Source organism: Aedes aegypti, chromosome 1 (genome assembly GCF_002204515.2).
Source record: "Aedes aegypti strain LVP_AGWG chromosome 1, AaegL5.0 Primary Assembly, whole genome shotgun sequence".
Lineage (NCBI taxonomy): Eukaryota > Metazoa > Arthropoda > Insecta > Diptera > Culicidae > Aedes > Aedes aegypti.
The window spans coordinates 218173663-218200200 of record NC_035107.1 but is presented as its reverse complement, the minus strand read 5'-3'; the positions used below and the strand labels follow the sequence as shown (position 1 = coordinate 218200200).

The following is a 26538-nucleotide window of genomic DNA, read 5'->3' as shown; positions in this document are numbered from 1 at the left end:
GCCTCTTTTTGGTCTCATGTGAGGTCTTATTTTAAACACTTTCAGCCCCAATATGTCAAGAGTAATCTTTTCATTAATGTTTTGATCACTAAGACGAGTCGAGTCTACCCAGACAACGAGAAGTCGCATAAGCATTTACGTAATAAGTCGCTTATAAGTCCAAATAGCATCACAAACGCACAATACAGTGAATGAAGTCGTTTGATTGACAAATTAACTCGCATAAAATGCTATTTTCTGACTACTTATGTACATTTTGTTTCATTCCGTATACACGTGCAAAGTAAGTCAAGTCAATCCGTAGCAGCTGTCAAATCTTCTTTGTTATCATAAATCAAGTCGTATAAGGTTACAGATTATTTCGCAATAAAATCTGTACACTCGCATGGTATGTCATGCTACATCACATAAAATATGCATGCATATCGCCTCCACTTTTGTTCGAATAAGGCATTTTCGCGACGTCTTATACGTGAAAATTTGCACATATAAGCATCGCATGAAGCAAAAAGTGATTTCGTTATACGTACATTTTGGTTGTCTGGGTAGTACACGACACTAAATAGGGCCTTACAGTTGAGGTCTAAAACACGTATCTGTCAAAGAATACATTCTACAGTGGATTCTAAATGGTAAAGGCTGGTTTGCTACTGACCACGGCATAAATAATTAACAAGGCAGGCTCTTTAATGATGTAAACATCAAGTTTGATTGTAAACATGTGACGTCACTCCTATCGTACCATATACCATCCGGACTACTAGATCATTTTTTTCGCAAATTTGTTCGAGGTGGATAGGACTGACGTAGTCAAGTAGCTGTCAATTTCCGAAATATATCACTTTAATGTAGTACACCGTGGCTACTGACAAGAAAAGGAATCGCCTAACTTGATGCGCGGAAAATTTCTTCCCCGAAATGGTGCAGAAATTCACATTTTTCTGATCGCAGTACGCAGTTGAGAAGAAATGTCGTTTCAAAGGGGGCTCACCGTAGGAAATTTCTTGACCCATTCTGTCAAGAATTTTTTTTATTTTTCTTGAGCGAAGCAGCATACTTAGCTTAAAGCACTAAATAAGTTTTCATTTATTTAATAAATAAAAAAATAAAAACGACTACAACAATAGTAAACACAATGTCCATTATTGGGGCCTTCCTTAGCCGAGAGGTTACAACAATTTTTGTAATCCATGGCTTGGCAAATCTCTGAACGAACACCACGCTTATTGAGAACTAATCAAAAAACTGTGCTATGCGTTCGTTGGTGTTGATTTCGATAGAATGCTTCAAAAAATGCCTGTATTTATTGAAAAAAGGGTGTATATTTTCAAAGGTGCAGAAGAAATCGCTAATCATATATGTAATATATTGTGCTAAAATTTTCTCATTCTAAATCGCTCATTATGCCAAATGGCCACTATGCCAAACGACCATTATAACAGACAACTTTATGCCAAACGGGGTACAATCGTTTTTATCGATTGCAAATGCCTTTGAAATCATATCAAATTTCATGAATTTTAATTCAAATTCGATTCGAATCGATTCTTAAACGTTGATTCAAAAGATTAAATTAAATCGGTGAATCGATTCGGCAGCTCAAATGTGATTCAATTCAGTAACATCGATACTATAGAAAAAACGCTCCATAAGTGCCCGGTTTTGTTTTAGCATATTTGAACCGCAATTTTTATTATACCATGCCAAATAATATACATTTAGATTTATAATAAGTCACAGTAGCTTATAAAAAAAATATCATCAATTATAAAGATGACGTTTGTAGTGCCCGGATTTCGAGTCAAAACGGTAGAATATATACGATATGTCCTATACTGAAAATGTAAGGTTTTAACATAAAAAATGTATAATGTCAATACAAATACTCCATTGGAACCATTTCCTGCAGTATTTGTAAGGTTATCTATTAAAATCATGTAGTCGTTGGTTGGGTGTTTATTGTAGAACCAAACATAATTAACGCATTCTTAGTTAAATTCACCCACCTTAGAATTAATACTGAAATTCATGTTATTTATCTAAACTGTTGTATCTATTCTGAACTTAGAAAGAGAGAAATTTAGAATGATTTATTTTCAGAACAAATTTTATAATATTGGGAGATACTATTGGCGTCCTGCATTGACTGCTTAAGTAATCAAATAGCACTTATATTCGCCCTACGTGCTTATATAGTGCTACTATACAACTCGAACGCCCTGTATTGACTTATTATAGTGAATTGACGGGCTATAGCGGCTACATGCATGTAGCTGTACAATATTTGAGTACATTAGTTCATTCTAATCATAATAAGCATGAAATCGTATATTCGAATCAACTGTTAAAAACATAGTCGCTGGACAGCAAGGTGCATGAGTACGACGTCTGTTTATCTGTGGTAGCGCTATGCGCTGTCATGCCCACCGTTGTCGCTGCTGCTGCGAAAATACCTGCATGACTTGCTGCGATGTGCCGCGGCATTGATTGATGGACGTTGTTTTATTGACGATATTTTTCTTTCTTTTGCTTGGATTATTCCTCCTCTTTCGCTTTCATTTACACACCACTTAAGGTATATGTCACGCTCTCGAACGGACTTAAAACCCGAATGGCTACTCCGACGAATGGAAGGTGTTTATCTACCTGCACGGATATTCGACGGAACAGGTTTGCGTGTTCAGCGGATAGTCCGGTGTGGTGTGGAAGAAAATTTCAATTTTGTGCAGTATACAAAAGCGTTGCACATCGTCGATAATGGCTGGTGGCAGTCCCGAAGGGAAATTTATGATTTAAAGACGATGAAAGTGAAGCTCTTGAAATTCACCACATTGATCAGAACTTACATTGCATGCACTGTAGCTCATCAAGTGGATCATTGCGCGATGAGCTTCGCTGGAAATATGGCCGAACAAATCAATTTCGAGTGCTGGCCATCGTAACCGTCATTAAATTTGAACGGTAGCATGTATGAATAATATTTGAAGCTAAAGACCGGGTAATGACCGGACGTTGAGATGGTTTTGCATTATTACCAAAGACAAATTAAAGACCTCCATGTCCCTTGCAGTTGTCCAAAATTTTATGGCTCATAAGGTAATCTAGAATGCCGTGAAAAGTGTACTGCGATCTGTCAAACTTGGGTACCTTTTGCACTACCGAGGGACGAAATGAAGTACTAGAAGTGGTACCTAATTTGAGCCCGAGTGTGTCGGACCTGTTATTACTGTTGCTTGTGCGAGTTCATAAAGCTACCCCAATTTGCAGCCTACTTGGATCGGTTTTGTCTTTGCTGACGTTGTTGCTGAATTCACCACCATGATTCCCCACCCCAAACTTCACAGGTTAGTTGGGCCTAGGCGTCATAACAAATCAAAGTAAACAACTATCGGTGGAGGCAGAACGGGGAAACACATAATGCGATTACATTTTCATCGGTGGAAATGTAATTAAAATTTCGCTCGGAGTCAAGTCTCACTGAGATGTTATTCGACGTGGTTGATTCGCACCAAGCATGTTACCTAAAAGCGTGTTGATTATTTTATGACTTGACTTTTGTTACATTTTATTTGGTGCTCATTAGGTGTACAGCCATAAATTGACATGCGAGTTTGTATAGGAATGAAATTTAATTGGCGATCGTAAACAAACCATACGATACCTGTGTATTTCTGCACAGCTCTCAATGGAAAATGACAGAAAGGTGCACTTTCCGTTTCAAGCCGCTACAGCGCAGAGAGAAGATGGTGCAACGAAAACTTTTGGTTTGTCTAGTTAATATTAAGTTGAAGTGACTGTTTGCCTGGAGGCAGTTAGCGAGAGCTGACTTTTATGTCATATTCGCTCTCTTGGACAAGAAAATGGTACTTCATTGGGGTGAAGTTTACTTCACCTATTTGCACTCATCGGAATGTAGTGAGTGTAGTATTGGGTTGCATTCCATTTCATTTGAGTAATATGGTTGGAGATGGTAGGTGCTCTATGAGCGCACCACGGAACAAGACGAGTCTTTCCAAATACTCCAAGTTTATGTTGTAATGCGTTCGACATGTAAGGTCTTTTTGTTGTATTAGAGCTGAATGTAAGTCAGTTTTAACCTATGTTTTGGGATTCGACGTTTTGTCACGCAACCCATTAATCAAGCCCAATTATGGTCTCCCTCTAAAGAAGACTTTTATCAAAGTCGAAACGTTAGGAAAACTCTGAAACAGTGATTTCCCAAGACTGCAGCGCTGAAATTGACACTAAAGCTATCAGTAGGTGTCAAATGTGCAAATTATTGGCTAGGCATGAACAAACAGACAAACATAGGTTTCAACACTGACCAAATCTTTGCAATGCCGAATATTTATTTGGTTCTGTATCAATCTAAGCCACATATTTGCCGTAGTGTTCTGATAGCTTAATATTCCGATGTCAGTCGAAATATCCTTAGTTTTGTCCTTTTGGTGCTCAGCTCACAGACCGACATTTAGGATTTCATTTGGTTTGGATTTTCAATTTTGTCACTGCTTTGTCCTTTTCTTTTAGCACTGTTGCTTTTTGGCTCTTTGGATCTTTGACTATTTGGCTTTTAACTCTTTGCATCTTTGGCTTCATGGATCTTTGGATTGTTGGTTTCTTGGCTGTTTGGTTCTGGCTTTTTGACTCTTTAGCATTCCGGTTCCTTAGCAACTTAGCTTTTCAATCCTTTACCTTTTGATTCTTTGGTTTTGTGACGTTTTGGATTATCTTTCTGGACTTTTGACTCTTCGGTTCTTATAATATTTAAATCTTTTGATCTTTGGCTATAAGCTCTTAGGCTCTTTGACTCTGTTTTTTTTTTGCTTTTTAGCTCTTTGGCCATTTGACTCTCTGACCTTTCGGCTCTTGTGATATTTAGCCCTTGGTTTCAGCTGTTTAACACTTTTGCATTAGCTCTTTAGCTCTTTGGCTTTTGGATCCTCGAATCTTAATAATTTTGGTTCCTTTGTTCTCTGGCTTTTTGGCTTTCGGGGTTTTGGCTCTTTGGTTATTGGGATCTTTGACGTTTTGGATCATTGGCTCTTCGGATCTTTGGCTAATTGGATCTTTTGATCGTTAGCTGTTGAGTTCTTTGGATCTCTGGCTTTAGTTTTGGATTCGATTTCATTGGATTGGGATTCAAGTTGATTGGGTTGGAACTGCATACGTTCACCATCTCGATCAAACGATGCCTGAAGGGCAATTATTTACCGAAGCTCCTCTCGAGGACTTCTGAAGTACATGAAAGCAGCCATCCACGTCGCAGATGAGCATATTGTCGGGTACGTTGTACGTAATCGACGGAACGATTGATTTGAGGAGTGTAGATTGATTCTGACGGAGAAGAACCTAGCGCGGACAGTTATGCCGCAGCAAGGCACTCGTCAGAACGTGGAACATTGTAGATAAGAAACATCAAACCTGCCTGCTCCAAGGAGAAAACGTGTCGAATGGAGGAAGCGGAATGTAAAAAACCTGAAGATGTTGTACCGCACTCAAAGAACTTGGAAGTTCTTTGCACCCCGCAGACGCTTCAAGTCGCTAGCCGAAATGTGCAGCGATGGAGATGGAAGCATTATATCGAACGGCGCGAAGCGATCGAAAGGTGGAAGTAGCACTACGACGAACATCTGAATGGCGCTGAGGGCACAGGCACGGAGGTTCAAGGCAGCAGGAGAAATGAGTGCGTCGGAATAACGGACAATAGTAACTTGCCAATCTCCACCAATGCCAATTTATCCAAACTCTTCAGCACGGGGATTTGCCACTCGAAACGCTCGGCCAGCGCCAGAACAAAGACGAAATAAAACGTAGTAGTCCGTCATGTACTATATTTGGTCCCTCGGTACCCGGTACCCAAGCCAAGCAAAGCAAATCAAAGTCAGCGAAGCCAGCGAAACTCACAACCATCGCTGTTGTAGACAAAACAGCCTTGAAAATAGCAAAACACCCGTTGCTAAATGCAACTCAAAATTACTGTAGAAATATGTTCTATTTCCCGCTGCATTTCCCGCATCTAGAGCCTTCAATGACACTACTGATTTGGAAAATGCATGCACTTGATAAGATTCACGTTGCTGAACTACTGTACTGGAAAAAGCCACGTGAGTTTCTCGAAATTCAAGCCTACTACCATTACCATTCGCAGCACTGCATAGACAGTAAATTTTTCTCAGCATGCTAGATCTTACGGGCTACAAAATTTTGAGCAACTTCTAGAGACAAGAACGTCCCCATTTCGTCTTTTGGCCACGAGCTCCCTGGATTATACCTTACACATTTTTCTAGTACCAAAACGCGTCATGATGTGGCACTCGATGATCTGTTGCTTATTAGCTCACTGTGCGATTATTCGATTTGGACAACATAAGAGATGTTGTAGTTGGTTCCACGTTTCGATACAGTTCACACCCTACAAATGCTAGACTATTTACTATCTGGCATATAAATTCGTTTCAGTTTACCAAACATCGTCAAAGCAAACAGTAACTTATTGCACCACTCCGATGGTGCCCTTCAAACTGCAGCCGAGTGTATCACGATTCGACTCGCCGCTGTAAACAATCAATCCAAGTAGCCAAAATCAACACCAAAAACCAGCATAAATAAAACCAAATAATTAAAACAAACGGTGAACTTGGAACTGCATTTTTTTTCTTCGTCATTATGCGTACTCTCGTTTCACAATCCCCACTAACAGCGAACTGAATTTCATCGCGTTCCGGTGCGTTGGCCAAAGGTAACTCCTCACGATTTCGCATGGCGGCGCGCTGATTGCAGTCCGCGGCGGGGTAAAAACAATCCGGGCGAAAAATACCTTCCCAAAAAGAGACCTTGCGCCGACCAGCGGTGTGCGACGCGGTAGGCGGTTGGAAAAGTTACATCACAGCTTCTTCTTAAGCGCGGGTCTTGGACTAGTCCACCATTGCACAGTGGTTTCATTTGTTCTACGAAGTGGTCATAAATCGTCTTAAATGTCATCAAAAATCGACAAATTATTCGTGCTTTGATTATCAAAAGCATTCTTGAGATTGATGCCATTAATATTACTTTTTGATTTGGGATTTCTTGAAATAATGCAAATGCAGTGTTATTCGAAAGATTAGGGTTTTGTTCTACTTCGTCGTAAGCGCTATTATTCGTCGTATCAAACTTAAAACTACGGTGGATATTCAAACTTACCTGCTCCATAGATTCATATTCCAAGTGTAATTTTGTTAAAGCTGTCATGGTTCGTACACGTGTCAGTGTTGCATTTGAACGCGTTCAGTTTGCGTTCCAGTTCAAACTTTTGAACGGGGGATCAAGTAGGCTTGAACATTGAGCAGTTCAAAAATTTGAACCCATGCGAGCTGAAAATTGAACGCGGAATGAAAACTGTCGTCATGGCAGACACACGACTTAGGGATGGTACACAAATTATGTCACGCTAAATTTCAACTTTTTTGACCACCCCCCCCCCCCCCTTTGTCACACTTTTTGTATGAGTCCTCCGAAAATTTTGTAAGGCTTGTCACGCTCGGTTCGACCCCCTCCCCCCCTTGGAGCGTGATGTAATTTGTGCATGATCCCTTATCCATTTAAGGTGCCATATATTTGTAACGATTGGAATTCAATATGTTATGATGTAGTGTTTTTCGTGTTTTCAGCTTCATTGTGCATTTTGAAGTGAACGGGCCGTTCTTGAGCAGGTGCAGAATCTTGCACGAGAGTTCAATGCTTACTAGGTTCTCGTGCAAAATTGGAACGCGTTCAGTTCACTTTTGGCTCGCGATCAGTTCAAAATGCATCACTGACACGTGTACACCAAAAATGCAATAAAACTACTGTATTTCGCTAAATAACTTCAGTTCAATTGTTTACTTTGCACTTTATCGCCGAAATTGCATGGACGAACACGATTTAAGAGCAATGCTTAACGATCGATACCAGTCACAACACTTCATGATACAAGTTTCTTCCCGCCTCCTGTGTGACTTACTTCGCCGGGCACTTATTTTCACTATGGAAAAGCTTCGTATTTCTTCACTGAAGGATTGTATTCCAATCACACGCCGAAAAAGTTCAATAATTCACGAAATTTTATGAAATTTCCTCCACGACCTCATGAAATTGACAAAGCTTAATCCAAGGTACCTTTAAGGTACAGGTACAGCAATCTAAGCAGTCAATGGATGCGGGGTGTGGTAAACAGCGAGGGGAGGAAAATGACAGCTGGCGAGACGGCGAGCTGGCGAGTTTGATAATGCAATTTTCCCCTCCATCGGTTGCTATCGTCTCCATAGTGCCGTAATATTTATTATTACGTGTTGAAAATTCGAAAGGAACATTTTCTGCAGATAGCAACGAAAGTTTCAGAATACAGGTAAAAAATATTTATTCCTTAAATTAGGTTTAAGTATTAATTCAATTGTTCTGTTACAGGATGCTGTTATTCCACAGCGCGAGAAATTAATTGGAAATAAAACGATGATTGACGTTAACGAAAAAACACAAATTGAGGGGAAAAAGTCGCTAGGATCTCATGGCTTGCTGACCTGATGGAGTAACACAAACTTGCCAGCTGTCAAATATTTTTTCCAATATGGCGGAATGCTATAAATGACAGATTACATTACCTCCCTTATAAATACCTTGGCTCAATCCGTCGTACTGCGATAAAAAAGCTTGTGCGCATCAATGTGTGTGCAATGCTCGACGTAAAAATACGATTCCTTTGAGTGTGTCGTTTTCGCCGCACTGTGAGCAAATGCCATAATTGTGCGGTCAAAAGGAATTCTATTTATATGTTTGGGCTGAACAATTGACGAATAATGAATTTTAAAGGAAACTAGTATATTCCATCATGCTGAAAGAATAGAGGGATATACCCGTAGATCTATATATTCTAGTAAAACATTTTATTATAGCGTTGATATGTTGTGTTTTGACCTCTCACTATATCACAGTGAGCCGTAAGTTGTGAGACGAATCTGGAAACTGATTTAAATTATTATCAATGCTTATTTAAGTTCTGAGTTCATCAGAGCATTTAGTTTGGTTCCGTATAATCTTTCAAAAAAAGTCGAATCAATCCGTAGCAGCTGTCAAATCAACTTTGTTATCATAAGCTAAGTCGAAAAGGTAACAGATTAATTCGTAATTAAATATGTACATTCGCATTATATGTTAATTTTCATCATAATAATTATGCACATATATCGCCTCCACTTTTGTACGCATAAGGACTTTTGATGACATTCTATACGGAATCTTTGCACATATAAGCATCATATAACGCAAAAGGTGATGTCGTTATATGTACATTCTGGTTGTCTGGGACGGGTTTCTTTTGCCACTATTTCAACATGTTTCAACTTTGAGGCTTTATTAGTCGAACAATTATAGACAAATTTGGACACTTTCGAAGGATTATAATTCAGTGCGATTTTTATTAAATTTTTACAGCGCGTCGGACATAATTTCAAATTCAACATAGGGTAACCAATATATTTTGGACCCCCTTGGCCATTTTCCTGCTAATTTCCCAGTTTAAATCTAAAGAATAACTCAATTTGCATGCCATTTGGAAAGATAGGACTATTCCACACTTGCATCAACCGTTTGTACAAAGAAAATGTGTTTATTTTATCTGAAATTAATTTAATTTAATCGGTGCATTCATGCAACCGTTACAACCCGTTACACACAGAAATTGAAGCCGTCAGAAATTTCTCAAATGTAAACAAAAACTTTTTTCCAATTTCTGAACAGAAAGCGTAGAATTTGTTCGGTTTTCCGTTTTCGATCGATTGATTAGACTATGGGCAAACTTATTATACATCCAGTGTCATGGACTTTGACGCCGAACGATAAAAAAAAGCCGGGGGTCCAAAATATATACTTTGACAGTCCAAAATGTATTGGTGTGTCCAAAATAATGAAAAACAGTGCTTCACAATTTAATTATTTTCGATGTTTTTTGGATCCAACATGACCGTTTGGGCATTTTTATCTCGTAGAGGAAGTTCAGAAGGCCGGCTCCAGAGGCACGTTCCCCGCCATTTGGGAGATTTGTGTCAAAATACGACCGTTACCCTATATGTTCGAGTGATTTTTCCAATCATGGATTCAAAAGCAATAACGGTTTGACTAAAGTTGACTTGTGCGAAAAATTCAAGCGGAAAATGAATTCAATCGATTGTTTATGTTTTTTATTTAATTACACTAAAGAGCATGTTACTGCAACGTTTTTAGTAATTTTTGCGCTCAAATAACGGCTATATCATATTTGAACTTTAATTTAAAAATTGCGTCCATAAATGAACTTTGACACTTTTTATCATGTTTGACGTTCGCTTAGTCGTCAAAAACACCACAGGGATTTTAGTTTTAACAGGCTACAAATTTATCCCTCCCATTTACCATTATTACATCTATCTCTTGATACTATCACTACGGTTAGTAATAGGGGGTTTGTATTTACGGAACGGGCACGATGCAACCCAAAATTATTGTAGAAAAATGTTCTATTTCCCGCTGCATTTCCCGCATTAAGAGCCTTCAATGACACTAACGATTTAGAAAATTTATGCACCCAACATAGTCTTGATGAGATTCGCGTTTTTGAACTACTGTACTGGGAAGACCACGTGAGTTTCTCGAAATTCAAGCCTACTACTATTACCAGTCCCAGCATAGATCCAGAGGATTCGATTATCCGGTGTGAAAAAAAATGATACTCCGGATAATCAAGTCCGAATTCATACCTCCGTTACAAGTGATACATACTACCATAATGTCGAAAATTCAACCCTGAGGCATCTGAAAAACATAAGGCTTGCTTCAAAATAAGTCTTTAGTTTACTTTCTTAACATTCAAAACAATAGAAAATTTCAATATTTTTGTGTTGATAAAAACGGAATAAATTGTGAAAGAAATCGGAACGTGACAAAAACGGAACATACCTGTATTGTATGAGTTTTAAATGATTTGACGATACTGAAGGCCGCCATCTTGGATTTCAAAATCGGACATCGATTTCCGTCATCTCCTTGTCACGCCCGTTCCAAAAATGCCCATATTACATGAGTTTTCAATGATTTTACTAATCCGGAGGCCACCATCTTAGATTTCAAAATGGCGTCGAACATCGATTTTCGTCATCCTTTCGTCACGCCCGTTCTGAAAATACCTATATTGCATGGGTTTTCAATGATTTTACCAAACCGGAGGCCGCCATCTTGGATTTCAAAATGGCGACGGACATCGAATTTCGTCATCCCCTCGTCGCGTCTGTTCCGAAAATACCCATATTGCATGGGTTTTCAACAATTTTCCTCGAATGAAGGCCGCCATCTTTGATTTCAAAATGGCGTCGGATATCGATTTTCGTCATATCCTCATCGTGCCCGTTCTGAAAATACCCATATTGCATGGGTTTCCAACAATACTTACACTCCTGAAGCCGCCACCTTTGGTTGCTAAATATGGAATTTAGTTAATGTTCTTTACCCATCGTCCAACAATTTATATTCTATAATATTATCAATTGATAAAGATAGAACCTCTATCATTGTTATTTGAGAGATGTTGTTACCATCATGAGAAATTTTTGGGATAGGGATACTATCACTCTACCCTCTATCTCTGATAGAAACCATTCTCTCAGTGATACTATCAGGATAGACAAGAAGTGATAGTATCATCTGGCTGAACTGATAGTATCACTTGTCTATCAGATGGATGATAGTATCTTCTTCTATCTGATAATGTTGATGCCTGAACCTGGAATTGAACCAAGAACCTTGCGATCGATAGGCTCGTGCGCACTCCCCTCGTCTATCGACGCCTTGATGTGGGGTGATGCTAAAACGATACATAAAGCTTTCGTATTTCAATAATCGTTCCATCTTTCTTAAGGCAAAATGTATGAATTTCTATAGTCCAGTTGGTGAATTCCTGCTAACAATTTCTTCGAAGAGAAAAAATTTTCTTCCATTACTCACCAGCAAGAAAAATTTCTTTTCTTCGAAAAAAAAATACACGCCGGAATTCGCCTACAGATCGCGCGTGTAGAATTGATACGCAATAAGAACAAATCAAGAGAATCGGGTTCGACCATTCCCCCCTCCGCAACGGTCTTTGTATGAAAAAAAAATGTGTTTGATCCGCAACGTTTGAGCCTACTCCCCTCCCCCGAGAGCGTTACGTAATTTGTGGACGGCGCCTTAGTCTGCTCAAATTTAGTGGCCTTGTTTATTCAATATAACTCTCAGCTATTCTATTTATAACTGCGTTCTCAGTGTAGTCTGTATTTTTCTGCATTGGCCCTTTCAGTAGAACATAATGAGTGACGTTTAAATTCAGGCATTGTCAACAAATACGAAAAGTTACCAATACATAACCTGCCGAAGAGAACAATTTAGCTGCCGACAATAGTAATTGCAATGCCGATAAAAGAACAAGTGCCTCGTGACTTTGGTAAAGAAAAATAGATTATTTAGAGAACATAATAGTGTTTTGTGCATAATAATTAATAATTCTTCAAAGTTCAGCTGCTTAGGCTGCCGACAATACGTAAGTTCCCCTAGATTCATGAAAATGTAAGGGAATGAAAATCATGATAAAACAAACTCCTAAAAATAATGAAAACTACTGCGGCGTAGTTTGTGTTATGACTGAATGCTACATGATGTAAGTGATGGAACGACACAAAAACGTGTTCTTAAAGATGTATCAAACTAAAAATGTAAATTTGAATGTTAACCCTCTAATACCCAAATTTTTATTTTCGATTAAAGTATTATTTTTAGTTATCTAAAATCGTTCTAAACACGTTTTGGGCAATTATTTGTTTTTATTCGCAAATTTTTAAATTTTCATTTTTGATTTTTATAATTTTTATTTTTGAACATCCCTAGCTTATTTCATTTTTTCTTGAAGCCTTTTCTAGTTGTTGATTTTCGGCAATAATAAAAATTTAAATTTTTACGGCACTTTTAAAAACATTATTTTTTTATTTTTTTTCGGAGCGTATTTTATTTTCCGTATAACTAACCGAAAAACAGGTTTGAAATTATATTAATACCACCAGGCTCTTCTTTTGTGATAGGTTGATCGTAGAAAAATATAAAAGGTACGATTTTTTATATTACACGTTAAATGAACCCTAGGCATTTGTAGGTTATATAAGAATGCAATTTTTCAAACAATTTCTAAAAATACAAAAAAGTTTCAAAAGTCATAAAAAACTTTTCTAATATGCCTGTTATGAGTCAAAATATAAGCCAAAAATAAAAACATTTTGATTTCCAAGCTACGAAAAATATACAAAAGTGTACCCCGTCTAAAGGTGGGGTTGGGTATTAGAGGGTTAAAGAACACGAAAACGATACCACTGTGATCGACATTTCCCGAATCAGACACTAACATGTCAAAAATTCGACACAAATTTACGTCATTCGGCTCGCTTCTTTTATGTGCAGCCCAGGCCCATGACAACCATATATCCATACACAGTGTTCTTCGTAGCCAAGATGTCCCGGGCGATAAGTGAATGTCGCCCACTGTCAGTTGTAAGAACTGTGAAAATAAAGACCATTGTTTTGTTTAATTGTTTGCTATGGTTTGATTATCAATTTTTGATATTGTTAAATCAGCTAATAATGTGCCAAAAAGTTGAAGCACATTCAACATTTCGATGGTTTTGAAAGGAGAGCATACATTAAAAGGCATCCTGCAAGCCTCCAAGCAAGCAATCAGTGATTTGATTGCGACTCTTGCTCGATTATGGATCATAAACATTAAACAAAACTTCGCATTCTGAATGCACTCTCGATTCAAATTACCCGAAAATGAGTAAACACATGGAGATGTTGACTACACTAAAAGTCGTCCCGTGCCATGGGCCTGGTGCATCCAGGCGTTGCTGAATTAGTTCTCAATTGGTTTTTAGGCACGATCGAAGGAAGTGAAGAAAAACATCCCATCTGTAGCGGTGCATGAATGGCAATGTATCGCGAGTTGTAACAAGCTTGATAAACAAGCGCAGCGAACGAGAGCCCCAAAAAGAGAGCGATGATAAAATCAATTTCTCCCGTTTGTTGACCTTGTTTTGGGTAGTGTCCCCCAGATTTGGAGCTAGTTTAGAGGGGTTTAATCATGCACTGCTATTCCCCCGATCTGATCAGAACTGTAGCAGCAGACGCTAGTCAGGCACTTATGATGTGTTGCAAATCATGATTGTTACAGAGAGCGATTAGTGACAGATTCTCTCAATTTTCTTAAGATTCAATCTTTAATTAGATGATTTTTTTTTGTAAAAGTGCAGAAAGATAAACCCGTGTGAATTTCAGCGCAAAATCATGCATATGATGGAAATGCTAGAATTGTCGCAAATTTACATTGCACATAGTGTAAAAATACAACAACATCTGAGGGATGCGAACAGAAAATCAACAAGCAGCCAGGCTGCCGTCAAACAAAAATTTTCGTAAAAATGACCTGAGCATGCCTAGAAATGTTCGGTCATAATTTTGTCACGCTAAAAAATGTTATACAATTTATATAACACAAAGACTGCAAACTATTAAAAAAAGTTGTAACTAGCACACATTATGGAGAAATTGGGTTTATCGCGTGCATTGAATGGATGATGCTTTGTGTTAAGCATTTTAGGAGTAAAACTTGCGTGACAAGCAAATAAACAACGGTTAGCACTCGTAGAAATGATTGTGTTCAATTTGAACGACCTAACTAATCAAGTCGGCACCCCATAGATTAACATCATGTAAATTTCTACTACACATCGCGGACTTTAACCAATTATACGACAATTTGCAAAAAAAAAATCCATGACGTGGATATAATTTTACACGATGTGCAGTGTAAATCTGCGACAACTGTGGAATTTCCTTAAAATGCATGATTTTTTGCTGAATTTTACATGAAATTTTTCTGTTAACTTATTCTTTGATTTTTTTGTTCTATATCCGGCACGATTGTGCACCGTGTCTGTGGTTGATATAGCAACCACAGTGCTTACTGCCTGCTAAGTTGCACGCTTGGTTGGGCGCGCAGTTCAAAGACTTGAAGAATTTAGATCAAATCGTGAGGCTGGCTGGCTGGCCGCAGCGTGATTCACTGCACTGTAGGTAATGGTTGTGCAGATTCACATAGTGGAACCGAGGTTTGCATTTGTATGACGTCAAAAATCGGCGTTTCCTGGATGTCTCAACTAGTTTCGGGGGTTAAACTTTGAGACGGCTATATTGTACGAAACGTAGTTTCAACAGACAGATTTGAGAGAAAAATTTTCCATTTCCAAAAAGTTATACCGTCTCAGTTGTTTGCTGATTTCGTTTCCTGTGGGTCATCTTCAAAGAACGCGTAGGCATGTTCCGTTTTCCCACACACCCGAAACAGAGAAACATCCAACCAGAAAGAAGGTTTGCAATGCACGGGGAAATTAATTAGCTTTCTTTACGGTATTTTGTTCGAATTAATTTTCACTCATGATAATTTCCGGTGTTGGCTCTCCGCATAGGCAAGACAAAGTAAATAAAAAACAAATTATATGGTTCAAAAATTACAATGTTCATTATGGGTGTGCATGGGAAAAAACTGGATAGAAGTGATTTTTGTAACAGAACTTTTCTCCGCGGAATGAATGATGGAAGTTATCTTCGATTCATTTAAATAGATTGAAATTGGGGCACATACGGTTGATGCCAGTGTGAAAACTTGAAGAAGATGGAGGATGTATTGATAAACAAAACAGCGAACACTTTACGACATTGTCAATGGTGGACAATGAAACATATTAGGGAAGATCATGGCTCTATGTTTGAGTTTTCTTTTTCAATTCTCAAAATCATGACGACAGTTATGGATAGAAGGGCAGAGTAGTAGAAAATTCTATTTATCATTGATTTTTAATCGAAAAATTAAACGTGATTGTAATGTGCTCGAAATTTATAACTCTTACGCCTGACCAAACAAGGCTTGAGAGGCGAAGGACAGCTTGTTGTCCAATGACGAGCTCCCGATTAAATTTTCAATTATAAGGTACCCCGGGGCAAGTGAGAATCCGGGGTAAGTGGAGCGTTTCGTCATAGCTAAACTAGGAAAAGTTTTTCATGAGGGTATTCTTCAAGAAAGTTGAAGATACAATGACAAGGAATGTATTTAGTACTAAACATATTGTTATTTTTATTACCATGTGGTTCATGTAACAATTGTCAGTTCAGCGCCATTTTCAACTTGCATGATAAATTGTGACACGTTTCATGTCTTGCATTGACTCGCAAAAAATAAATGTGTTTTAAATCGAATTTAAATCAGTAAGCTATAATTTTAAGTATTATTACAAGCTGCTAACGATAAACCAGTATTTTGTTTTCATTTCATATGAAATTTTCGATGGTCTATCTTACCCCAAACTATATTTGTACCTGGGGTAAGTGGGACCTATCAGAACAAAAACCAGAATCAAAACTTTTCGTACACGTTTCATACATTTTCCTAGAGAGTAGCACTGAAACATTCAAACAAATGATTTTCATCAAAAAAGATCAACCTCAAATTACGTAATTGCATAAGAGCGAGAAGAAAAGTGTTATTATCCTTTATTTATTATTTTTTTTTATTTTTGAAATACGACTTCAAAATTGAACAAACAGACAGCCGAAATTTGAAATGCATCATGAGAACGATTACTTTTCTATTTTATTTGAACTTTATCTGTTATTTCTACCAAATTAAGTTGTAATGGAAAACAATTCCACCCCATAAGATGGTTTTCTGCCGTGCATATAAATAATAACAAAACATATTTATAATTAAATTTAATAGATTCAATTATTGATTGTTTATGTGTTACATTTTAATGAACAACTTATTAATTATATATTTTGAACATGTTCAATTCCTCTTTACGCTTTTATTGAGGAATTTTCAGTTAATATTAAATGTGAGGTGACATACTATTAAATAAAGGGTTTCTTCCTCAAACGTAACGTATTTTGTGGTTGATCCCTTATGTACATCAAATATGTACTTAACATTAAAAATCTATGACTTATCAATCCTATTATTGTAATGGTTGACTTACTAATGTGGATTGATGCATGAAACTTGATGTGTCCCACTTGCCCCGTTTAGCGAGGTAACTGCAACCAATGGCTCATTCTAAAACATTCTTCCAAGGTTTTCACAATTTCGAAATTATTCGATTAGTTTCATGCACACACCAGCAAATATGTTGCCAAAACGTAATTGTGTTGTTGGATTTGAAAAATATTGACATTTGAAAATTTGATTGAACAATTTGTTTAAACTATCGTTTTTTTCGTTCCCACTTGCCCCGCGGTACCTTATATGTTTTATTCAAAAATATGTTTGATTTTTTTTTCTATAACTTTAAAACATTGATTCATCAACATCCCCCTCCTTTCTCTCGTTTCAGTTCAAATCTATCTCTCCCCGGTAGAGACCCACTGTTCCAACATTGACTACTTCCCTCAGACCGAGGAAGACAAGTCGTCGCCAGGCTTCAACGAGGACATCATGGCTCGTCTACATCTGGCCCGTTCCGTCATTGCCGCCTTCATTCTCAGGTTCGTCGTTCATCTTTTCGCAAAACGAACCACATTCCTCTAATTCTATTGGTTTCAGCTTCGTTGCCATCTTCTGTGCCTTCTGGACCGGGCTGTCCGGCTGCTGGAAGCGATCAGCCGGTGCCATCACGGCCACAGCGATTCTGATGCTGACGGCCTGCTTGCTCGCAGCCGGTGCCATGGGACTGTGGCATACGGTGGAGTTCTTCGAGAAGGAAAAGGTCGTCGGCGATGACTACTACCAGAGCTGGACCACGGTGAGTACACTGGGCGAATAATATTTGGTATTCTATAGACTTAGAAAATGCGAACATAAGTTTCATTTTCAAGAAGCATGATTAGCAGTCACTGAATGTACTGATTCGCTTTCTCAAGAAATTAAAATAGTTTGTATCTGAGTTAAGCCAATGGTTCTTCATAAAATGTTGGGATTTGATTGATAACCGAAGGTTTTGAACCAACTTTTTAGATACATTCCGGTCAGTTAGAGTAAACGTCACATATTTGTCTCTGTTCCGTCACTTACATTTTGGGGCCGGCCACACGCCTGGGCCATGTGAGACTTTTTATGATAGATGCTCCTGTGCTTGGTTGGTTCTCTGGACTTTACTGCGCTGCTCATCATGGTCTTCGGGCGGACCGGTTGGATGCCGAGGTCGGTCTTGCGATTCTGGTTGAGGGGTGTCTTTCGGTACGCAAGCGCCCCGAAGGCGATTCATCGTGATCGATACTACTCACTACGCCGAGTGAAGCTAGCCTACTCCGATGGAGAGTTCCCCGACGGAAGAATATCTCCCAAAACCGGTAACTACGCCGAGAGAGAGCTCCGACGACTCAAGCCGGTGACTTGCTACGGACTACTCAGAATAGTCCCCGATGATGGATCTATCCTACTCCAACGAAGTTTTCCCTGACGGCGGAAGATCTCCGTAACTAATGCTATCTGGGCCGATGCCGAGGTCGGTCCTGCGATTCTGGAGGAAAGCTTTCGGATCACAGGCGCCCGACGACCATTTTCCGGTGCAACAATGCGATCTACTCAGTTAATCCCCGGTGGAGGATCTAGCCTACTCCGCCTTGATGGTGATCGTTATGGTGTCAAGGTCAGTTCTGCGATTCCGGTGGAGAGAAGCTGGTGCAGTTTCGCGAACTACTCAGCTAGTCCCCGACGGTGGGCTTAACCTATTCCGAAGCTGGCAAGGCAGCTGCCGAGGTTGGTCATGCAATTCCGACGGAGGGAAACTTCCGGTTCACAGGTGCCCCAACGACCATTTGCTGGTGTTGTTTCGCGATCTACTCAGCTTGTCCCCAACGGAGCCTACTCCGGTTCGATGGTGGTCGTTGCGGTGCCGAAGTAAGCCTACTCAGATCGCGACTGACGCCCTCTAGTCTTCTCGCCATTCCTGTTGAAGCGACGACATGATCGGCGTTATCGCTCTGTTCAACGCGGACCACGTATTTACGTGTTGACACATTTTCTGCACGATGTTGTCGGGATTTAAATCTCCGTCGCTGCTTCCGAGCATTTCGTGCCGCACTTCCGCGTATCTTGAGCAGTCAAAAACTACATGTTGTGGTGTCTCGATGTTTGATCAGACTCTCCGTGCCCGAATTTATGGAGATACTTTCTGAAACATCCATGACCTGATAGGAACTGTATCAGATAGAATTTTACCTTTCCATGCTTTCTATTCATCTACGTCGACGTGATTGGGATAAGCTGGTGGGTCCATCTTCCTTTCTCCGCACAGTCCCACTTGTGCTGTCACCTCGCCATATATCCGACTCTGGCGATCTTCCATACGTTTGTGACGTCTCTTCGTTGGTAGCACTCGATATCATCCGCCGAAGTGATGCAAATGGGGATCATACCGGCTATAACGCATACAACATCTGACAATATCGTTCTATACGCACTGGCGACTCGCACTGCCATCAGCCGAAATGCTCTGTTCAGCTTTTCACGGTTCCGCTATATTTGTAGTGCCCTGCCCCAAGCAGGAGTATCGATGACGAGATGTTAGCCAGCGCCTCGTACTGCTGCTTGGACCTCCTAAGTTTGGCATGATTCTCCCTATTGCGTTCATTGCCTTTTTGGACTTTTCGCATGCGTAATAAACGTGGCTGTTGAAATTTAGCCGATAGTCGATCATTACTTCCAGATGCTTAAACATGTGTTTTGGTGCAATCCTTCCGACGTTGACCACCATCTGCTGAACCGCCTTGTAGTTGCTGACTAGCAGTATCTCTGTTTTGTGGTAAACTATCTGCAGTTTGGTTCCGCTCATCCTGCCCTCGATTGCGTCAATTGTTTCCATCACTAACATCTCCACTTCTTCCAGCATGGATCTCCCAATTGTTTCCCTGGCTTTGGCAGCAGTACCAGTTTCTGGATCTTCCATATTTCTGGAAAGTTACCTTTCTCAAGGCACTTCTGCAACACCTTCCTGAATATGTCCGGATATGCCAGGATGGCTGCTTTCAGCGCTACGTTCGGTATTCCGTCTGGACCAGGGGCTCTCTTCGATTTTAGTCGTTTCGACGCTTCTACAAGCTCGTCGTTAGACACTTGCCGTTTATCAGCGATTGCTTCTGCGTCTTCACCGTCTGGCGTTGGATCGTGCTTTGGTTGGAGACCTTCCCCAATCAACTTCAGCTTGCCTGGGCACATCTGAGCTAGTGTCGAAGGGCCCTTAATCTTGGCCATAACGACTCGAAACGCAATATCCCATGGATCTCGGCACAGCTCCTTGTAGCAATTAAATTTACTAAGCTTAATCTCCCGTTTGAGTGCAGTCCTAACTTCTCTGAAAGCCGTCATTCGCTCTCTTCTATCCAATTCCGTCCCTGCTCTCTGAGCCCGCGTTGTTCTGGCTCTGAGACAAGCAGCGCAAAGCGTGCTAAGCGTGTCATTCCACCAGTAGGCTGGTCGTCGTTTGTTCCTCGGCTTTAGTTTTCGCGGCATAGTTGCGTCACAAGCCGTCACTATCCTTTGTTGTTGAATCGTACATCTAGCTTCGCTAAAGTTTAAGGATATACCCTCTTGCATTGGTCACTCTGCTGCCCCACACCATAGCCCAGGCATTGAAGTCTCCTGCAATAAGTATCGGCTTCCTTCCGATCAACTTGTCAGTTAGCTAATCCATCATCTGGCTGAACTGGTCCAATGTCCACCTCGGAGGGGCATGCGTGGGCTTCGTAGCCGTGCGGTTAGTGTCACCGAGGCATTTAGCCGCATCGTGCTAAGGAGTGTGGGTTCGATTCCCGCCTCAGGCCGAAAAACTTTTCGAGAGGAATGTTTTCTAGTGTGGTGCTTCCTTCAAAGGGCAACTAGCCCACTGGAAGCATTAACGTGTAGCGTCTTTAAAAAAAAAAAAAAAAACTACTGCATACATCAACATTGTTGATTTTGGCGATGACTGCTAGCTTGTGTCGTGTTACAGGTTACAGATGCTGTGGAATGAGGTAACTGCTTGAGCACAACGTTGGATTCGTGAAAAGCCAAACAAAGTGTTCTGACTGATGGCAGCGGCAGCGCTTATGAAACGATGTCATTAGAAGCAGTGCAATATTACCGGTAGACGTGTTGCCATATGGAGAAGGAAAGATGACCCACCAGTTCATTCGAAACTTGTCCACGTGGATGCATAGGAAGCATGGAAGCGTGGGACAAAATTTGAATTCTCGCTCCAGTCCGCTTTTTGGATTGCATTTGGGTTCCATAACAACTGTGCAATTTCAGCTCGATCGGTGAAACTATATTTTACGCCAGCCGTTCAAAGTTTGTATGGGATTTACTATGGGAAATCTCACTTTTGCAAAGAGAAATCACCAGAGGTCACTCATTGACCTCTATAAAAATTCCGAACGCAGACCTCGCTAGGTAATTTTACCATAAAGAATATTGCCGACAATCAATCCGACACTTGTGAAGAAAGTTATTCAATGAAAACCTATTGGCAAGGCGACGTTGATTAACACGTAAAGGAATAACAATAATAACACAATTGGGCAAAATTTCCGACTAGTAGATGCTTAATAACTTTTTTCACAAGAATCGGATTGCTTTGCGGTCTTCGACAATGTTGTTCATCGTAAAAATACATATCGTGGTCTGCGTTTGAAATTTTTATAGAGGTCAATGGGCGACCTCTGGCGATTTTTCTTTGCAAAAGTAAGTTTTCCCATAGTAAATCCCATACAAACTTTGAACGGCTGGCGCTAAAATATAGTTTCACCGATCGAGCTGAAATTTTGCACAGTTGTTATGTGACCCAAATGCAATCCGAAAAGTGGACTGGAGCGAGAATCTAAATTTTTCATATAACCGTGTCCCAGGCTGAGAGGTGAACTTCAACCTGACACAGCTCCTATTAGGCACTGCAGTATCGGAACTACGTTCAGCGTCTTCCGTCTTCCGGAGAGATGTTGGAAGAGCTGTTCCGCGTTAATGGCACACAGAAGTTCTACGAGAGACGGAACCGCTCGCGCAAAGGCGCCAAAAGTCGATATGAGACAAGACTGTGACTGAAATCTTCTCACGAAGGAACGCGTGACGATGGAGAGGTGGCATCAGCACTATGGCGAGCTTCCTAATGGCGATGTGACCAGTAGCGAAAGTGGTAAAAGTGAAAAAAATCCTAATCTACATCTCCAAAAGTTAGCTCAGGATATAGATTGGATTCATAACTTCACGAACTGTACGATTATTTCCCAGAGATACAGCGCGCTGTACTTTGGATGTACGCTCTTATTGATCATATCATGTTTAATCTTACTACAGGTTATTTTGAATGTAATCTGCAATTCTCAATTTGCTTATCTATTTGCTTTATCTCCAATTGCAGGTTCTCCGTGACAACACCCGCATCTCGTACGATTGGTCCTACATCGTGGCCTGGGCCGGCGTAGCATCCAGCTTGCTGGCGTCGATCTTGCTGTCCGGAGCGGCCGTATGCCTCCGGGGCGAACGCGAAAAGGAAGAACAACTGAACCTGCAATACCTGATGCCAGGTAAGTACCCGATTTCGGGCGGTTCGGGTGTTTCCGACAGCACAACTACTGGCACAATCAGCTATCCTCTGTCGCACATTGCTAACCTTCTGTCTCCGGTTTCAGTGTATCCTCAAAAGCAGCCCCCCTACCCCTATGGTGGTTTCCCTCAGCCTCAGCTCTACCCGCAGCCATACTATCACGGATCGCAGTACGGACCGTACAACTACTAAGCGCACATATATATTTTTTTCGTTAGAGAAAAAAACAAAAATCACACAAAACATTACAAATGCAATTTTTGGATAATAACGTAACCGTCGACTTTTGTCCGTTTTGATTAGGAGTCTAGAAATTTCGTTTGAAATCGTAACCGAACAAATTAAGAAATCGGAACAGTCGCTTGCATACCGCAGCAATCTAATCCGAGAAATAGCGTAAAATCTCCTCGAATCGCGCGCCCTCTATTTTAACATCAGATTTAAAAAATCCATCCTCTCGCTTCCAGTTTCCGCTTTTGTTCTATCGCATCTGTAGAATAACTCTGAGAGACGTTACTAGCCCCAATTCCCATTTATTTTTGAAGAAGACGAGAGCAATCGAATTTTACTCGAAATGAGCTGCAGCGCGAACTAGGAAAACGTCTACTCCCTCAATCCAGACTGCTCCTATGGTCTTCCATTTTATTTTAAACTATATTCTTTATGTAAAATGTGTGTTTGAATGGCAGAGTTGGTATCCGTGTCGGAAAAAAAGACGGAGATTTAAAACCTTCTCATAAGCCTTTCCCTCCGTTTCCCCACTCGGATTTCGAATTTCACTCTCATTAACACGTTTTTATCTTTGCAAATATTATACACGTGAAAGCCGGTGTCATTCTTATCATACTCTATCCTTCTTTCTTCGAGTGTGTGTGAAACCATTCTACTGTTTCCGGTATTACTTTTTTGTTTAATTTTATGTCAACTATTTTTAAGCTTAGAATGACATTTGCTATTTTTGTTTTAAGTAAGCAAAAGAATTCGACGTTAGAAGCAAGACAGAAGTGTAAGCTCTTGGAGAAGATATTTTTGTTTTCCGAGAAACAAGCAAATTCCAACGGCAGGTGAAGTGAACAATGCGTAATGCTGTTTTGTATTATGTATAGAAGAAGATAATTTAATACTACGTTGTAAGGAAAAGAAAAATGAAAAATATATTTTAGTTATAAACCGAAGAAGTGCTGAACCGTGACGATTATTCCAGATGTCAAAGAGTGAACAATTCCATGTTTCGTTTCCACTTCGAATGTACCTATCAGAAGACATACATTGCTTTAGAAATTTATTTATTAATGAAGCTAGAACAGTTCTCCCGGGAAGCTTACAAAACTAATAAGAGCATCGATTGAAGATGTGCCAAATTTTACGGAGATTTCAGGCCAACATTCCAGTTTGTTTGTATCCCGCCGGAGACTACGACAAGGTAATGTACCTTCGTGCCTGTTGATCAATATCGCGCTAGAAGGTGTTATGCGAAGAGCCGGGCTCAACAGCCGGGGTCCATTTTCACGAGATCCAGTCATTTTTTTTGCTTCGCGGATGATATAGATATGGTTGGCCGAACATCTGAAAAGGAGCGGGTACGTACACCCGCCTGAAACGCGAGGCATCAAAAGTAGGACTGGTGGTGAATGCATCCAAGACAAAGTAGTAGGTGGAGCCGAGCGCAAGGGGCTCCCTAGGTAGCAATATTACAATAGTCGGGGATACTTTTGAGGTGGTCGATGAGTTCGTCTACCTTGGATCGTTGCTGATGGCTTATAATAACGAGCCGTGAAATACGCAGACGCATCATCAGTGGAAGTGAGGTCTACTATGGCCTGCACATGAAGCTGTGGTCAAAACAAATTCACCGCCGCACCAAATGCACGATACACAAAACGCTCATAAGACCGGTAGTCATCTACAGGCATGAAACACGAACGACCCTCGAGAATGACCTGCAAATATTTGGGATCTTTGAACGTCGGTTGCTAAGGACAATCTTTGGCGGTGTGCAGGAAAACGGTGTGTGGCGGCGAAGGATTAAACACAAGCTCGTCCAACTCTACGGCGAACACAGTACCGTAATCCGGGGTAACATTGATCATTTTTTTTTTGAATATTTCTCAAATGTTTCGTTTGAAAATGCAAATGTTGCAAATTTTATATTTTTAAAACAAGTACTGTCACCAATTGCTTGTGACTTTATACTGTATTCTGTTGTTTGAAAGATTTAAGCATGTTTAAAAAAATGTTTTAAGCGATTTTTTGATTTAGCTGATATGGGGTAACATTGATCACCTATGTAAACCATGTTCGGTAATATTGAAAATGTCGTTACTTACTTAAATCATGGCCCCCGAAGCCGAATATGAAAGCCAAACGCTTACAAGTCATTTAATTTTAAAGTTATTTCAAAATTAAAAACGGAATCGTTTTCGGCGATGCCATTTTTAGTAAGAACCGCATTCTCATAGCTCATATCGTTTGCAGAACTTATGTCAGACATGAATGTTCGGTTGTGCCATCCTTACCCATTGAAATAATTGTTTCGAAAAGTTGATAAATTTACGCATAAGGTAAACGCAATTTACGCAATAATCTTCACTTTCATTAGCTTATGAATATAAGAAAGAGAAGAACCATTCATGAATTGAAAAGGTTCCATCAATAAATGGCGATACGAACTTTTTACGAGATGGGTCATTCCGATCAATGTTACCCCGGATTACGGTATCCAGATTGTTGCCAAAGCTGGCAGGATACGATGATCAGGGCATGTTACAAGAATGCCGGATAGTAACCCTGCAAAAATTGTGTTCACTTTGAATCCGCTGATTTGGCGAGCGTGGGGCAGAACCTAGAATGGAGAGATGTGGTGTGAAATTGTTGATTCAGTGTTATCTGTTTAGATGTTAACTAAATGAAGCATTGTACCAGAGACAAATAGAGACATAGGACTCGGGCTCACGAGTACCTCTTCTAGTACTACATTTCGTTCCCGGTACCCAAGTTTGACATTTGGCCCTAACACCTAATTTTATATCAGCTTTGCGATATTACTGTTCATGATAAGAGAAGGGTGGTTTCGATGGTGACATTTCCTTGTGAAAATTTAACCTTCCGGTCGTCGCGCGGTTGACCATCACCAGAAGCACCGTGCCAATGTTGTGTGCAAATAGCGAGATTTCAAACTCCCTTTCGAAGTGAAAAATAATTCCTGCCATCCCATTTTCTACTAGATGTTCATTGTTTCCGACCCTCCAATGTGATTTATCCAGTTTTAAAAATCCATTGAAACTACAATAATGAATCTTTCATTGTTTTGGTGTATTTCTTATATATCGATAAACAGTAATACAGTAAAATTACAAACGGATCCTTGAAGCATGATGCATAAAAATGCCGTGAAAAAAATTCGGCGATGCTCTAGCTTTCTTTTGACTACCGTGCCATGTTTACGGCGGAATTCTTTCCAAATGGTTAATCTAAAAATAAACGGAATATTAACTAATGTATAAAGAAGTTTATAAATGCGTTAACTTACTTGTCGTTGTCTTCGGGAAAACGGTGTAAAGAAACCACTATATAGGATGGGATGCTGCACGCTCAAAAAAGAGTTCTGGAAAACGTGAACTGTCAAAAATACACCATGAACTACCACAAACAATCACATAAACATGATCAAGTTCACGGTGTATTTTTGCTTGTTGACGAGTTCACGTCTGCGGTTCACGGATACGAGATCGGATTTTTTTCTGTGTGAATTTGTCCCGAGTTTTGCAACTGTCGATGGAACAGACTTTCCTCATGGCGAATCAATAATTGTTTATTTATTATAACATGGCAAAGCGGATTTGAATTTCGCGGGTAGCGAGATGAATTAGATTTCAGCTTTGCAAGGCAGATACAAATGTAGGTA

The 26538-nt window shown here is 40.0% G+C and overlaps 1 protein-coding gene across 1 annotated transcript in view; it reads left to right on the top strand.

Annotated features, from left to right (window-relative positions):
* Positions 1-23805, top strand: part of LOC5574050 (transmembrane protein 235) — a 95959-nt gene extending 72154 nt beyond the window's left edge. The window contains exons 3-6 of the mRNA XM_001654978.2: positions 17451-17601; positions 17660-17858; positions 22449-22614; positions 22720-23805. Of these exons, the coding sequence (XP_001655028.1) occupies positions 17451-17601; positions 17660-17858; positions 22449-22614; positions 22720-22826 (623 nt within the window). The 3' untranslated portion in view covers positions 22827-23805. The remainder of the gene's footprint in view (positions 1-17450; positions 17602-17659; positions 17859-22448; positions 22615-22719) is intronic.
* Positions 23806-26538: the final 2733 nt, after the last annotated feature.